Genomic DNA, 15,044 nt, shown 5'->3' with positions numbered 1-15,044 from the left:
GATCGTTTTCTCACAGGGGACCACCACCGCTTGTATTATTTCAACAGACGCGTAATAATCAGACGCTTTGTTCAATCACGTTGTATCAACAAACTCAATTTGACTGGCGAGCCGCTGAGCCGCTTGAATAAAACTTGTCAGTCTATTTGACTGGCGAACTGCCGAGCTTCTCTATGTATAGCCCCTACAAAATGAATATGAGTTACTCGCACTCGAACTGGTGGGAGCCGATTGAAAGTGTATGGATGAGAAAACAAACCCGCGATTACTAGCTACGCAGAAAATTCAAAATTATAAATGCACGGAAAAGACAACTAACCGCCAGGCTATATCATTCGGGTAATTAAAAATCTGACCTACTGTAGTTTAATACTAAGCCACTCGACCGTCTAAGCATATAAAGCTACGGACAGATAAATCCAACGACAAAACCGGCGTTATTTGTTTATTCGGTATCTTCCTAAAGACTGTTTAGATCGATGATGAAACGAAGACAACACTTATAATGTATCGCCATACAAGAGAGAAAATCAATGGAACTAAAACTTACTGAAATTGCGCTCAATCGTTCCAAAAACCACATAGGGGAGAAAGGACAACAGACAAGGGAGTTCAGGTAGGGATATTTGCCGTATTGAAAATTCGTTGGTATTTTTAAATTGAACAGATCGAAACTGTTTTCTTTTGTTGTACACCATTTTCTTTTTCGTATAGACCATGCTTAGTACCTACCGTGTAGCACGAAAATTTTGCGGGAGTTTTATTTTGCGGATTGGCGAGTTTTTGTGGTTTGCGGGAACAAATTTTTGCGGGTCGAGATGACTGAAATTTTTGCTGGGAACTTATTTTTGCGATGCTCTGTTCAAGTAGCAGGACATTTAAGAAGAAACCTTAACACTTTTAACTTTTATTGTACGGTTTGTTGAGTCCAAGTTCACTCTACTTAATTACGTATTAGAGACATATCACTGTAATACCTTGCTGCGTGAAGGGACTGAACAACAACGAAACAAAACAAAAAGCCTACCTGGCCTACCATGCACAACCAAACACTATATTATTTTATAAGAAAGCAGTATGAATGTTTGAATTACCCGTAGCTGAAACCTTTCTAGGCATACAGAGGGGCTTCAGTCGTGTGAAAGATGTAGCAAGTACTTTGAAACCTTACTGGGAGCGGCCTGCTAAAATGCAAAAACTTTGCCCTACTGTAACGCAATGAGGCAGACTCAGTCGATGATAATAACTCTCTTGTTCAGTTGAAGTTTCAAGAGTTGAAATAACTTCTGTGCAGGCCGCCGCAGAAGCGCCACTAGAGCATGGTTGGTCTGTTTAAGTCCAATGTATATCGCCCCAGTGGCTTCGATCTATTAAAAGTGGAGTTTTTAATTTGACTGAAGGGAGTTAATTTTTGCGGCGTTTTATTTTGCGGGTGTTTTTTTCTGCGGGAACTAATTTTTGCGGATCGATGTTAATCCGCAAAAATTAGACCCCGCAAAATTTTCATGCTACACGGTACATTTTTCGAAAAAAGAAATCGTATACTTGTGCCATCCTTCGTTTGGGGAAGAAGGGGGGAGGGGGGGGTCCGATTTCATTTGGGAGCCCTTCCAGAGCGCGCTCTCTCGAAAATAACGAAGTATTTTGCTTATTGTATTTTTATATTAGTAAAAAAAATAACGAAATATTTTGCTTTTTGTATTTTTATAGTAGTACAACTCCGATTCCAACTCGAAGTCCAACTCGAACTCGAACTCGAATCCAAACTCCATGATTCGGGATTCCCGTTTTTTGTATGCTAGAGTCGAGAATTTCTTTGGGATAGTACGTCATTGAAAACATGGTGCGCAGCTTGTCACATTTAGTCGAGAGAGCTCAACCATGGTTTTGACTAAGCTCCTTTTAAGCCAGTTGTCGACGACGCTCTTGAGAAGGAGCAGGAGTTCCGTTTCAGTTTCTTTTGTATAAACTTCATTTGTTAAGCTATTGCCAGGCCTGCTCAAGCTCCATAGTAAAAGCCAAGCTTGGCTGTACTTTATTAGGTAGTTGGACGAAATCTGTCGCTGATTCTGTGTTGGGCATTGTCACCAGTGTGTCGACGACCTATCTTCGATAGTAGGTTGTGATCATGTCGCGCTGTTGTAGTTGGTTCTCTATATGACACATTAGCAAATAATGGGCCAAGTGGCGAGGCCATGGCTACACTGGTGAATGGAGTTATCCTAAGGACGATTATAAAATCATATGTATATTGTAACATCTTCTGTTTCAAAAAAAAAGTGTTAATCACTTCCTTTGAAAACTAGTAGTCCAAAGTACAATAAAATACTTCAAATAAATAGCAAATGTGATCAGTTTCGAAACTTTAACAAAAGGGTTAATGGGTTAGTGCGGTTAGTCATGAGCAAACATGGTCTTTCATGTACGCCGGAGGTCTTCTGTCACGCTGTGGTCTATGCTATCGGCTTGTCAACAGGTTCTTCGGTTAAGCTAGGAGAGCTGGACACAGCTAATTTGGAGATGCTAGGCGTCTCTATTTGATCTTACTGAGTGGGCTGGATCGGTGACTCTGATGTTTTCTTCCGGTGCTGCCTCTTTCTCTGGTAGACTGCTCCACTCTTGGTTCTCGACAGCGTGCGATCGCTCATCTAGTCTTGCTGTTATCTGGACTTTAGGCCACGTCTTGACGCCTAGTTTGAATGACCCCTTCAGACAGGTTGGGAAGGTCCTTCGCGGTCCTGTTGTAGTACTTGGCTTGGATTTTCTTTACGTTCTCTTAACTTTCTCCTGTGGACTTCAGGCTAGGTTGTCTTTGGCGTTTTTTGTTTTCCTGCCCATCAGCCGTTGCACAGGGCTGGTAGTAATTCCTTGATCAGGTGAGTTCCCCAATCAAGGAAAGCCAGGTACAGGTTTACCAGTATTTCTTGCATAATACTGGATAGCAAACTCGCCTGACTGATCATAGTAACTTAGCACAGGAGCTTCTGTCACCATCAGGATTCTGGATTCTACATCATAAGCATCTCGAGTTTTAACTTGTGCATATCAGTTCTTGGTTAAATTTACAGGGGATGAAGATGAACATTAATCTGGAGGTAACTGTAAGGGGTTCCCAGTGGGCTCGTGTGCAAAGTACGAAACGTGCGGCAATTGTTAAGACAATATAAGGCAGTTTTCAATGGGTTTCAGCGGAGTGGCTGTTGTCTCTTCTATCGATATTGTCCTGAAGAGGATTCAAATGGCACTTAAGCTTACGCTTAAATTTATATGTTTAGTACGTGATTATAACACAGCTATAGAGTATTCGGTTACCCTGCGGAACACTCGACTTCTTTTAAATCAACGCCCGTTCTAAGAACTCCGTGCTGTTATTCAACTAAATAAGGGATCCAAGCATTATTTTAGACGTATCAAGAAAAGCAGATCAACTTTCATTATAGTAGGCTTTGTTATACGACCTAAAATTGAACCTATATGGCCTTTTGAAACGATGGCGGCAACAGCTTCTAAATACTCGCGGGATTTTTCAAAATTTCCGATTACCATACGAGCGGGAGATTTGAACAGTCGGCAGGACTGAAGGGAAGACAAATTCTCCCCAGGGGAGGTGGTACTGGTATAATTCTTTCGGTGCAAATAGTTTCTGTGGGGTGGCTGGTAGGGCGAGAGTTGCAATCAAAAGTAAAAGCTTCCGTGTAGGTTACAAGTAGGGCGAGAGTTGCAATCAAAAGTAAAAGCTTCCGTGTAGGCTACAAGTATGACATTGACACTGTTTTCTGACAAAATATATATTTCAACTGTTTAATCTAAGGGCGCACTACGCGTGGCACTGAAGGTGAAAGCATCCATTTGACCAGCGATTAATGCCTGGAAGTGCTGCGAGCCTCGCGCCTCTTTCCCCAGTCCGAACATTGTCCGTAAAAATAATCATTGGCGGGCGGACAGTGTCGCACGATTTTAATAAACAAAATTTAATATTTAATATTTTAATATTTTTAGATGTCACGGAAAGGGCCTCTGTTCTGTGATAACATTGAGGTTTTTATGGCCAATACAAAACAGAGAATTGCCTTTTGAATTCAGTGAAGAGTTGTCAATCTCTGTCAATCAGGCATATATACTCAGTATTTTAACATGTAGATCACAAACGTTCGGTGAGGCAAAAAGACATCTATTCGATAGCATATTGACACTCTATACTCCAAAAGTAAACTTCCAGAACTAAAAACCGATCAATATTTTCTGTTTTCAAGAACTGTTAACAGGAAATGGTATCAGTTATACAGGAACTTTTAACGCCACAGCCAATGGGGAATCAGTTCAACGAGTAAGGACAAGTGCGTGTTCGATTGCTCATCGCTGTATAAGTCACGAACGGTGCGTTTCTGACTTACTTGTCAATATAATTATACAACATAAAAACCAGGTAACTGAATGTGAAATAGACGCAATTTACCTATTGAAGAACGAGGGTTGTTCATCTCCCTGAATAAATTGATAATAGTTTCCGTGTCCATGTCCACTTACAAACATTGTACTCTCCAAAATCGCACGCAGCAAATAGAGGAAGAAGTAACAGATAAAATGGTTCACTCGTATATTTACCCTACCACGCTTTACTGTTATTTGTTCAACAGGAAGTCGTTTCTATCTTCATTCACTTTGATCACATATGTTTAACTCCTTGAATTAAATCGGTTTGCTCTTATTTTGATAAATTGAGGGAACGCTTTCCTCATTCCCCTTCATTTTAGCGTTATCGCAATTTTTGGCAAACGGCAAACGTGAGATTTGCGTTTATGTTTTCTTGAAAAAGTTAATACACAGATGAGAATAGTGCAAACAGAATTCTGACCATTGATGCTAACACAAAACCGCTCAATTTTACTGAGAAACTGAAAAGAGCGAGCGGCAAATATGGGTTTAACATGGTCAAGTAGTCATTTCTGCCGTAATTCTAAATCTCTCTGTTAAGTTTTTCTTTTTTTTTTTTTAATTATAATATTGTTGATAGATGTATTTTTTCAGTCAGTGATATAGACGAACTCGGAAAAAAGAAAATCTGTTTTCTCCCAACAGGAGTCGAACCTATGAACTTCCGATTTCTAGTTCGGATGCTATACCATTAAAATAGGTTCAAGTTATAAACATCCTGCTTACTCGATGTGTGGGATACGTGAAAAAAAAGTCATTAACATCACATTTCTTTGACACATATCACTCACTGAAAAATCATCTATCATTCATACAATAACATCGCATTTCTTTCATATAGGCCATTTGTTTGTAAATACAGCTTGTCCCCTGACAGCCACACATTATAAAGAGTGAGATTCATCGGGCTCTCTTCGTTTGCATCTGGTCTGAGTCAACGATACGTCAGCTTTGTTATTCCTTGCATCAATTTGAAAAACGTTGCATCAAATCTACGAAAGAAAGGAGGTAAGCTATTTCACATTTGTTTTCAGTTGTTCTAAGTTCTTTCAAAATCAACGTTTTCCAGGTAAGTTTTAAGTGCCTCGCATCCTCTCAGTTCGATCTGGTACGTTCATTTAAAATCTTTTACAAGCGATTTCCTTTGGAAACTGATCGGCTGGCTTCAAGAGATTCTCGAATATACTGTTGGACTGAAAACCGATCAAAAAAGAATTGAGGAGGATAGTCGTTTATGACATTGGATAATGTTAGTTTGAGATGAATTCAATTTCGTCTCATATATGTCAGCTTTGAGGCACTGCTTTTGTAAATTTTATTTGTTCCATATTTCAATTTTTAACTTTCAGTGTTCCTTTTCTCAGTTTTTGCCGGGTTTTTTTTTCTTGAGATGTTGAATTGGAGTATCCATCCTAACTTGTTTTCTTAAATTGTAGGCCTGTACTTTATCCACTCCCCTTAATGAAAATAATTGAACAACTTTAACTTTTTAGTTTTCAATAAGTTGCACAGTAACTCGACTCGATTTCAGTATCTCTAGGCGATTGAGGTGGTTTTTAATAGTGTTAATGAATATGAATATATGAAACTTATTTGAACCGCGGGTGGAAGATTAAATAGAACAAAGACCCTCGCAGTTATTTACACAACTTTTAAAAGCAGTTGCGAAAAAAGAGCCTCAAATAAATTTTGGCTTCAACCGGAACTAACCAATGACCTCTGCAATGCCGGTGCAGTGCTCTACCAACTGAGTTCTCAAGCCAACTGGGAGCTGGTCATATTGTGAGTTCGTAATATACCCGAGGAGTGAGAATAAATAAATATGAATTAGTATGAAAACATATATTTGGACTGCCGGTGGAAGATTAAATTGAGGAAAGACACTCGCAGTTATTTACGCAACTTTTCAGTAAAAGCAGCTGCGAAAAGAAAGCCTGAAAAAAATTCAGGCTTGACTAGTGATTCGAGCCCGGTTTGTAACATACCCGTGAAAGATGAATAAATATGAATAAACGAAAACATATATCTGAACTGTGGGGGAACATCAAATAGAAGAAAGACCCTCGCACTTATTTACGCAACATAAGCAGTTAAGAAAAGAACGTCTGAAAAGAATTTCTTTTCGCATAAATAACTGCGACGGATTTTCCTCCATTGATGTGTGTTTTTTGTATTGCAAGTTTTGTTAGTCTTTTTGCATCAAAGGAACTTCTTACAATATTTGATGTACTTTGCTCAGTTTAGCATCTCGGACCCATGATCTCGAATTTCATAATATTCCTCCTTCTTGTACGCCATTGGTTCCAACTTTTGGCGCGAAAATTTCCTTAGACTGCGCCTGCGTATGTCACTTAAAATGCTTATGTTTATCGCACCTGTCAATACCCTTGTGCTTATGTTCACTTTGTAAGAGTAAGCCTTAAGGTAGAGTGAAAGACGACTTTTTCTTCCCAAATGAGCTTTGTACAGAATTTGCAGCTTTTCCTGTTACTAAGGCAAAAATATGTCACTCCATACCTTAGAACAGCAGCGCTGCTTCTTCTCTCTGCCTCCGAAAATCGATCAGCAATCCCGTCGATTAGCTAGGGTAAAACATTGTTCTTGATACATGAGTGATAACTAGTTTTTCTCAGTTTCTAACAAGGACTTTCTGTAAGGCAGTAGCTTTTTACTGATGTAATTCTCTTGACAAAATAAAGGTTGTTTATTCGTTCATTTCATCAAGTTTCAAAGGGTTTTAGCGGCCAAGTTAAAAAACATCTGTTGCAACGGCTTTCCCAACTAATATTTAAGCCAAAATTTTGCCGAAACAGATGCGCTATTATTCAAAAAGGAGCAGTGACAGAGTCGAGACAGAGCAAACAGAAAAATTAAACAAGTATCACATATCAAAACGAAAAGGTTGCCAAATCCTTGCATGGATGTGTCGTGGAACTGATTTATTGGCAAAGTTAAGCGGTGGCAAAACTGCTTTGTTCAAATCGGAGGAGAACGATTTTTCGAAAAAGTCGTCCAATTATAAGATTTTCGTGTCAAACTTTCCGTTTGCATTATTTTAGCTTGGTAAGCACAACGCCATCACTTCAAAGGCTAAAGCAATTCAACCACACAGGATATATAAAAACATCTATTCTAATTTCATTTGCATTTCGGTGACACTGTCAGAATTTCGCTGTAGCTTGATTTCATTTCAATGCGAGTTTTGGCGCCCATTAATTCACCCAGCTGCCTCTTTCCAAAGCAAAACATTTCTCATTTTTTGACTGACACGTGCTTCGACTTATAAATATTAAACAGGATTATTAGCCCATTTTCCGTCTTCTTTTAGCCAATCAAAACGCTAGAAAACCAATAACCGTAATTTAGTCTTTTTCGTATTAATCGATTCTCTATGATATGTGAATACAAGATCATATATTAAAGGTTAGACAAAGCGAACTTTCATTCGGTAAGCTAAAGTTTTGAATTATCTTCAGTCGCCGCTTTTGTAAAATAAGGTGACTTAATGGAGGTAGCAATGATTATTTGAAGACACGAAGTGTTAAATACTAAACACATGCAGTTGCCTAGGACGTTAATTGATATCACTCAATTTAAGATAAATATAGACCACAACATGCATTAACGTATGTAGGCCGGGTGTCTTTCATAACAATCAAGGCAGATCTTTCTTTAATTCTTGCCTTTTGTTCTTGTCAAGAACGTCAAATTAATGTCTATGAATATGATATTTTGGTAAACACATTAAAATGTTTGCTGTAATACCTGGTAGCTCAGCTAGTAGAAATAACAATAGCACGGATAATGGAGCATAACAAGCCTTATTGACGTTCGCTGTTTCGAGCATTATGCCGGGAAAATAAGCCATTTTTGGAGCGGAATTTGAGCAGAATTACGAAGAAAGAGGTAACTTAATTTGAAAAAGAACAAATTACTCACAAAATAATCACAAAATGGAAAATGTTTGAAAAAAAAAAACAATAAATAGAGAGAATTTCACCAATTCACACAGAAGATTCTCCTCACAGATGAAACAGTCAGCATTTGCTTCAACTGAGCGTTGATACTTGACACTCAATTCAAAGAATATAAGGAATCGCCTTACTCAAGGTGACTCACACATCTAATCATACTAAGCACAGTAAGTGAATTTTATGTTCAACGGAAGAAATCAGCTATCCGAGCAGAATTCAGTGCAATAAAGCAAGATATCTCAAAGAACATTGCCCGCAGGCATAATTAGATCAGTCAGTCAGTAGATAATTCAATAAAATTATGAAGCAAAGTTATTTTACTGATTAATCTAAAGCAGTAAGGTGTCAGAGATCCTAATATTTGTTTTTTGTTTTGTGAAAATTATTGGAAGGTCTTATTTCAATTTTTGTATACATTTTTCCCGGTTTATTTGCCTTAGGCAATGCTAGATTGTGGCTATATTGAGCTTTTGCTGAATTGATTCTTACTTCGCTATTATGAAATTAATTGTTTAATCCCAGGCTTCCCTTTTTCGCAAGTCTCAAAAAAATAACTTACCGTGAGCGACAAGTATCCGTCTGAATGATTTAACTAACGTTCATTGATTTCAAAATGTTCAAAAGTCGTGGAATACATCGGGAAGTTTTCGCTACAAATCACAACCAATTCGATCTGTTTAAAGCGGAACTAAAAACCCGCAATGCTGATCCCGGTGAGCCGGTTATTGGAGCGTTCCAGAATCGAGGCTGGTCCGTTGCTTGAAAGCCTAATTACGTACTATCCCCCGTATCATCGATTGGAGTTTGTTATAAGTGCAAACTTTCCCAATGCGCTTCACAAAAATTTTAAAGAGTAGCTTTCAAAATATGAAATCAATAAAACTTTGATCCCAGTTGAGGAACACTGTGAACATTAAGTTTTCCGCTGCTGTAGTTCACCGGAACTAAAGAGGAACGGACTTGTGACGTACGTTTCTCGAACGTTCCAATAACCTTGGTGCCTTAGAAAAACATTTCATGTGTAAAGCGCCATTTATAGATTTCGAAAGCTAAATTTTAGCACATTTATAATTATATGTGACACCTTGGAATAGTTTTCCCTGAAATGACCGAATCGCATTTGAGAAAATACTTATGGACCCGGGAAGTTCTCGAAACTTTCAGTTCGACGACACGGCCGTGTACTTGTTATGATCATCCGTGGAACAACAGTAAGTTGTTAGTGATTGACGTTTCCTCGACCAAAGTGCATACATTTACAATTGCCGGCTTCTTTCCCAAATAGGTTTATTAATGAGAAATGTCAGTCAAAATCAGTGGAAAATAAAAGCATATGAAATTTAAAATTCCAAGATAAAAGGCGAAAAAAATATATTACTGTTAAAGCGAAGCGGGGCTGCCAGATGCTGAAATATTGGTTGTGCAGTTGAGAACAAAACAAAGACGGGAACAGACGAATATTTTTTCAGATGCTACATCTGAACTGAAAAGACCTTGGCAATAAATTTCAGCTTCACTACGTCACACTGCAACAGGTCTTCAGGATCAAAGACAAGGATTCTGTGTAAACATATATCAGGTATGTCGCACACAGGCAACGCCCGCTGTAACAAAAAATTGATTGGTGTTTGCCTTTTTGAATTTACTAAAACATGATAGCAACAAAAAAAGCATCTGAACTTGCTACAAAACTTGCTACAGAACCGGCTACATCGAAACTCTAACACGCTTGGTTCTAACACATTCGATCATGACGCATCTCCAAATAAGTGATGTATCTGCTCCTTTTCATTTACAAGTTAGCTGGCTCAACAATCTCAAACTGTTAAACCTTTTTGCAGGTTAAGAACTATGTATTCAATGTTAGCTTTTAGTACCTGTCCAAGTTTTACCCCTAAAAGTATGCTAGCACAGTCGCTGTAAACATATGTAAAGCTCTCCTTTGTACCTGGAAATTTTCCCATTAGTAAGCTTTAAAACAAATTGAAAAATTTAAATAAGGTATTTCACGACAACTGAAGCAACTTTCCTTTCCTTCGGGAAATTTAAGTTGAAACTTTGAAATATTCCGTGATTTCAGCTCGAGAGCATTTTGTTATGATTCCAATTTGGAGCTGAGATGCTGGCATGTCTCCCATGTTTACATCTGTTTCTCCAAGCTTGATGCAACCTGTCAAACGTATAAAATTCTTTTATCTTTTTGTCATATTTTACAGACGACAATGGAGCCACACTGTCTATTTCAATTAAAGATCATGTAATGATTTCTACCCTCTTTCCTTAGCACCGTGTTATTCCAACATTTAGACAAGACACACAGTGAACGGTGATTGTAAAATTCTAGGTAAGCGAACAACTATTTGGAAATGACTGGTTAGCAAGAAATTAAAGCAATCGTCAATCAGCTTGAATGTGGTTTTATAACCCGGCGATGTGCGCTTGAAATTAACAGCGTCAAAAGGAAACCTGAGAAGTAATGTATGAAAACTGAAATATTAAGGCTAACAAAAGAAATCTAGTGAAATTGTGCGAACTACTTCGATGCCATTAAAGTCATAAGAAAGAGAAATCATTCCGACTTTAGGAAGGTAAGAACTTTACGATTCATGCAGTCACAATAAATAGACTGACGGATGAATTGCGATCGAATTTAGATGTAATTTTATCGTGAATCACTGCGATTTTTGCTCATGCTCGCGCTGCAGTTTAAATCGACTAATATCCCAGATCCATCTGATCTGAAGTAGTGCCATGTAGTTCGCGTTTTGTTTAACAAATGGAGGATAATTTCACCTACTTTGAAGTTCAGTGTTCTTCACTGAGTTGGAATAATACTGGTATTACCGAATTGCTCACCTGATTTTGTTAGCACCTGTATATCACAGGCAGATGTCTCGTTAATATCAGGGATTTTGTTGATGCATATCAGTCAAGTGTCATGATATACCTAGGTGGAAGTATCAAAACGTCTTCTCGGTGTTGTTGATCGGGCTTGTAGCTCAATTACGAAGAAAATAAGCCTGCGTCCCGGGAAAGCTCAGCGCTAGGCGCTGTGTCTGAGAATTTACCACAGATATTGATATTACCTACTACACTTCTACGATATTTATTTGACTACTGTTATACTGCTACTAACGCACCTCTTGAGAGAAGTCGAAATGTATTCTAAAACGGCTCTCAATTTACCCTTCGCTTTTTTTTCCCTTTGGCTGTCATCTCAAATTCAAATCAAAGCAGCAAGGTATCAATTCTCAGAAGTCTCGATGATCGTTCCCAATTTATCCTTGTCCTGTACGTCTATGAGGTCTTAAGTCGGAGAAGCACCTACAACTCGTATATTCTATCTGAGTTAAATTTCAGTCAGGTTCAAATTATATTATATTGTTGTAAATTGCCTCTTCTAGTGCTTCTATTTCGTCCTGTAGCGTGATTTCAATTTTTCCCTTTAAATCTTCTTAGGCTTATGAGTAGCTCGTAGTGTTCTAAGTCTTCCAGTTTTAGGAAATATATTCCTGTAATCACAACTTCCTGTAGCACCCAAGTTATCCAAAGGATGAAGAGTAAATGTGTTCCAGACAAGCATGAGCCGCAAGACAATGTTTTTTAAATACATTTATATTTTCGTAGGGACAGCGCTAGCAGCGATGGACGAAATTACTGATGAACCAGACTTCACCGACAACGAAGAGGAGAACAACGAGGTGGTCAGTGCCGTCAATAACACTGTTATGATCACTGCCTACGTCATCATAGTCCTATTCTCTTTGGTGGGCAATTCGCTTGTCATTCATATTGTCCGCACACGAGCTGAGATTCGCAAAAATCCGTTCAACTGGCTTTTGGTCAACACGGCTGCTGCTGATCTCCTAGATGTGTTGACAGCTTCCGCCTTTTCACTGCCATACTTCCTGTGTGGAGATTGCTGGTTCTCAGGCGTAGGAGGAACAATTCTATGCAAACTCCTTCCATTTTTGTTGGTCGTCTCCATTTGTGTTGCCATCTGGACGCTCACAGTCATTGCCGTTGACCGATACCTCGCCATTGTCTGTATCCAGAGGAAGCCGCTCTCAGCTAAGTCAAAGGTGCGTTGTATTATTGCCGTTTGGCTCTGCGCTGTGGTGATATGCTGTGGTCAACTGTACAAATTCAAGACAGAGGAAACAGATGAAGGGCAAGCTATCTGTGACCACGAATGGCACGAGGATTGGGATACATCTACAGCCCTCTACAAAGCGGAAATGATTGTCAGAGTTATCATCACCTACGCAGTCCCACTTGTCATTATGGCAGTCCTGTATTCCCTGATCGCCCACTTCTTGTGGATCCACAAACCTCCAGGAGATGTTAACGAGCGGGCTTACGTCAAGAAAACGAAAAAACGTCGAACGGTCATCAAAATGATGATTACAGTTGTTGCTGTGTTTGCCGTTTGCTGGCTTCCTGTTCACATCAGTCACATAATGTCGGAATTTCACAGCGATGCTTACGACGCCATTCCCACAATTCTCACATGGCTGTTCTATTGGCTTGCGCATGCAAATGCCGCGATTCATCCCTGGTTATTCATTGCCTTCAGTGAAAAATTGAGAGTTGAAGCGAAAGGCATATTTCGTATTATCTGCAAAGCCAACCAACTGAGGCTGCGCACCGTGTCCTTGCCAAGTGTGCTTACCAATGTTGATAATTCTCCTCGCAGATCTGGAAATTCTACAACAAGAAATGGAGACACTTTTGCCACGAATACGTTGTAAACTTTAGCTGTCGTTGTTGTTTTCCATATCATTGCATCTTTGCCTCCGATTTTCCGTGTTTTCAAGGCAACATCTATCCTTTTAATTTAAGTCGAACTTTGATTGGTGGAAAGCTTTTTCTTAAATTCGTCATAAAAAACGTTCAGTGAGCGCTCAATCTGATTGGTTGGAAGCTGTGTTTTTATCGTCTAAACTAACAGGTTGTTACTTTCTTTAGATTATGATTCTAAATGTTATAATTATTATTATTATTATTTTATTTAGTCATCCACACAATCAGAGCATTTGAAACAGGTTGAAGAGAAATCTTTGTTAAGTTCATGTCAGTAAATGTGAGAAGGAAGCCTTATGAAGCTGTAAGCTTAGTATGAAGACTAGTAAATCAAAACGTGGCTTAATGCAGTGTGAGCAAAGAGAAACAGAAGCAACACACAACGACCTTAATCACCAATCCGCTTTCAATGACATTGTTAAACAGAAATGAACGGTAAACTAATCAATGAAACGGGCAATGAATTCCAGATTTCAGGCCTAGATAAAGGATGTTGGATTGCTTTATATTCGTTCTACCAAACGTGATCTATAGTGAGAAGCAATTCGAGTTTCGTATTGATGAACCTGTTGACTAGTTGTGGAAAGATTACGAAAACTAATAGGCAAAACATTATGATGATACGAATACATAAAAGCAGTGATAGAAAAATTTTTAATGCTATAGATGTCAAGGACTTTAAGTTGGTAAATAAAGGGGCGGTATTAGCTATAGATAATCAGCTCTTGTTGTCTGCCGTACTTTGCACTTCTGCAACAAGTAAATACAGTTCAAATAGAAAGCATTTAGTGCATCTTTATTAGAATTATTAGCTTAAAGCTATAAGCTATATACCTCGAATGGTGCTATCTGTTTGGAGCTACTTTGTTGGTGATTGAAAGTGAGTATCGAAAAGGTGCTCAATTTGCACAGTTTAGACTTCAAAAAAGCAATGGAGTGCATGAAGTCCAGTCAGACAGCATCTTTAAGCTGAATGTTTTACATTTTAACATATTTGAAAAAGTATGCTAAAAAATGCAAGCAAAAGCTCACACATTAGTGATTAATCACGTGACATGAAATGGGCGTACCCCCATACAGGATCGAGGTTTGTAGATTGACATCATCTCGTTTTGCTTATAATGGTCTAATATAAATTATATATTCTCTAACGTTTTCCACCTAGCTAGGGTTTTCAAGTGAATGGGGTTGATGTATGTACTCTTGATCAACCTATTGTAAATCCATTTTGTGGCCTTGAAATGGCTCTATTGAATTACCCTGCTGAAATTTGTAATCCTTCTGGCAACACTTTGTATCTTTAACGTAGGGTTAAATAACCATTATAACCTAATTTATATCATTAAGAAAGCTGTATGAGGTATCGCACTAATGCTATACACCTCAGAGTAGTTTCGCTTTGTTGTACTCAAAGGTACATGTATTTGCAATAAGCACTATCTAACTTGGAACATACCTGAATGTAAGAATTTAATTCAACGACAGGAGATACGAGATGAGCAAAAACTTCTCGAAGAAAATTGCTCAGTTGTATTTGGTATCTACACATGTGGGCCAGTTTAAGGCCAACAATATGTATAATATACCATATAATAAACCAACGCTGCAAATCCTCAGAATCTGGATGGCACTAACTTTGTTGAAGACACTTGGGTGAATTGTTTCTCTGATATTTGTATAAGAGTTTTACAAAATCCTTGGTTTTCACCAAGTGCATGTGTGACATAAAAAAGCATACGAATGGTTCGAAATCATTTCGATGAGTGTCAATGTAAGGGTTGGTAAGGGTTGAAAGACTTGTAGATAAAATAAAGGAACGGTTTAAAATTGCTG

The 15,044-nt window shown here is 38.4% G+C and overlaps 2 protein-coding genes across 11 annotated transcripts in view; one reads left to right on the top strand and one right to left on the bottom strand.

The window, feature by feature from the left end:
* LOC146470419 (uncharacterized) overlaps nt 1-9,908 on the bottom strand; it is a 25,869-nt gene extending 15,961 nt beyond the window's left edge. Inside the window, exon 1 of the mRNA XM_085122497.1 lies at nt 8,968-9,908. The gene's annotated coding sequence lies outside the window, so the exon portion shown is untranslated. The remainder of the gene's footprint in view (nt 1-8,967) is intronic.
* Nucleotides 1-15,044, top strand: part of LOC146470418 (substance-P receptor-like) — a 16,038-nt gene extending 994 nt beyond the window's left edge. The window contains exons 1-4 of one of the 10 annotated variants that reach the window (XM_085122488.1): nt 1,804-3,699; nt 3,749-4,377; nt 5,276-5,442; nt 12,036-15,044. In XM_085122488.1, the coding sequence (XP_084978614.1) occupies nt 12,053-13,159 (1,107 nt within the window). In that variant the 5' untranslated portion in view covers nt 1,804-3,699; nt 3,749-4,377; nt 5,276-5,442; nt 12,036-12,052 and the 3' untranslated portion in view covers nt 13,160-15,044. Of the gene's footprint in view, nt 1-1,803; nt 4,378-5,275; nt 5,443-6,136; nt 6,217-7,785; nt 8,341-9,877; nt 9,988-10,431; nt 10,997-12,035 lie in introns of those variants that run through there. The other 9 variants (XM_085122491.1, XM_085122487.1, XM_085122486.1 and 6 more) reach the window with 9 other exon arrangements.

The sequence above is a fragment of the Pavona decussata genome, unplaced genomic scaffold (genome assembly GCF_977016875.1).
Source record: "Pavona decussata unplaced genomic scaffold, jaPavDecu1.1 SCAFFOLD_114, whole genome shotgun sequence".
Classification (NCBI taxonomy): Eukaryota; Metazoa; Cnidaria; class Anthozoa; order Scleractinia; family Agariciidae; genus Pavona; species Pavona decussata.
The sequence above is the reverse complement of the archived record's forward strand: the minus strand, read 5'-3'. Positions and strand labels throughout refer to the sequence as shown.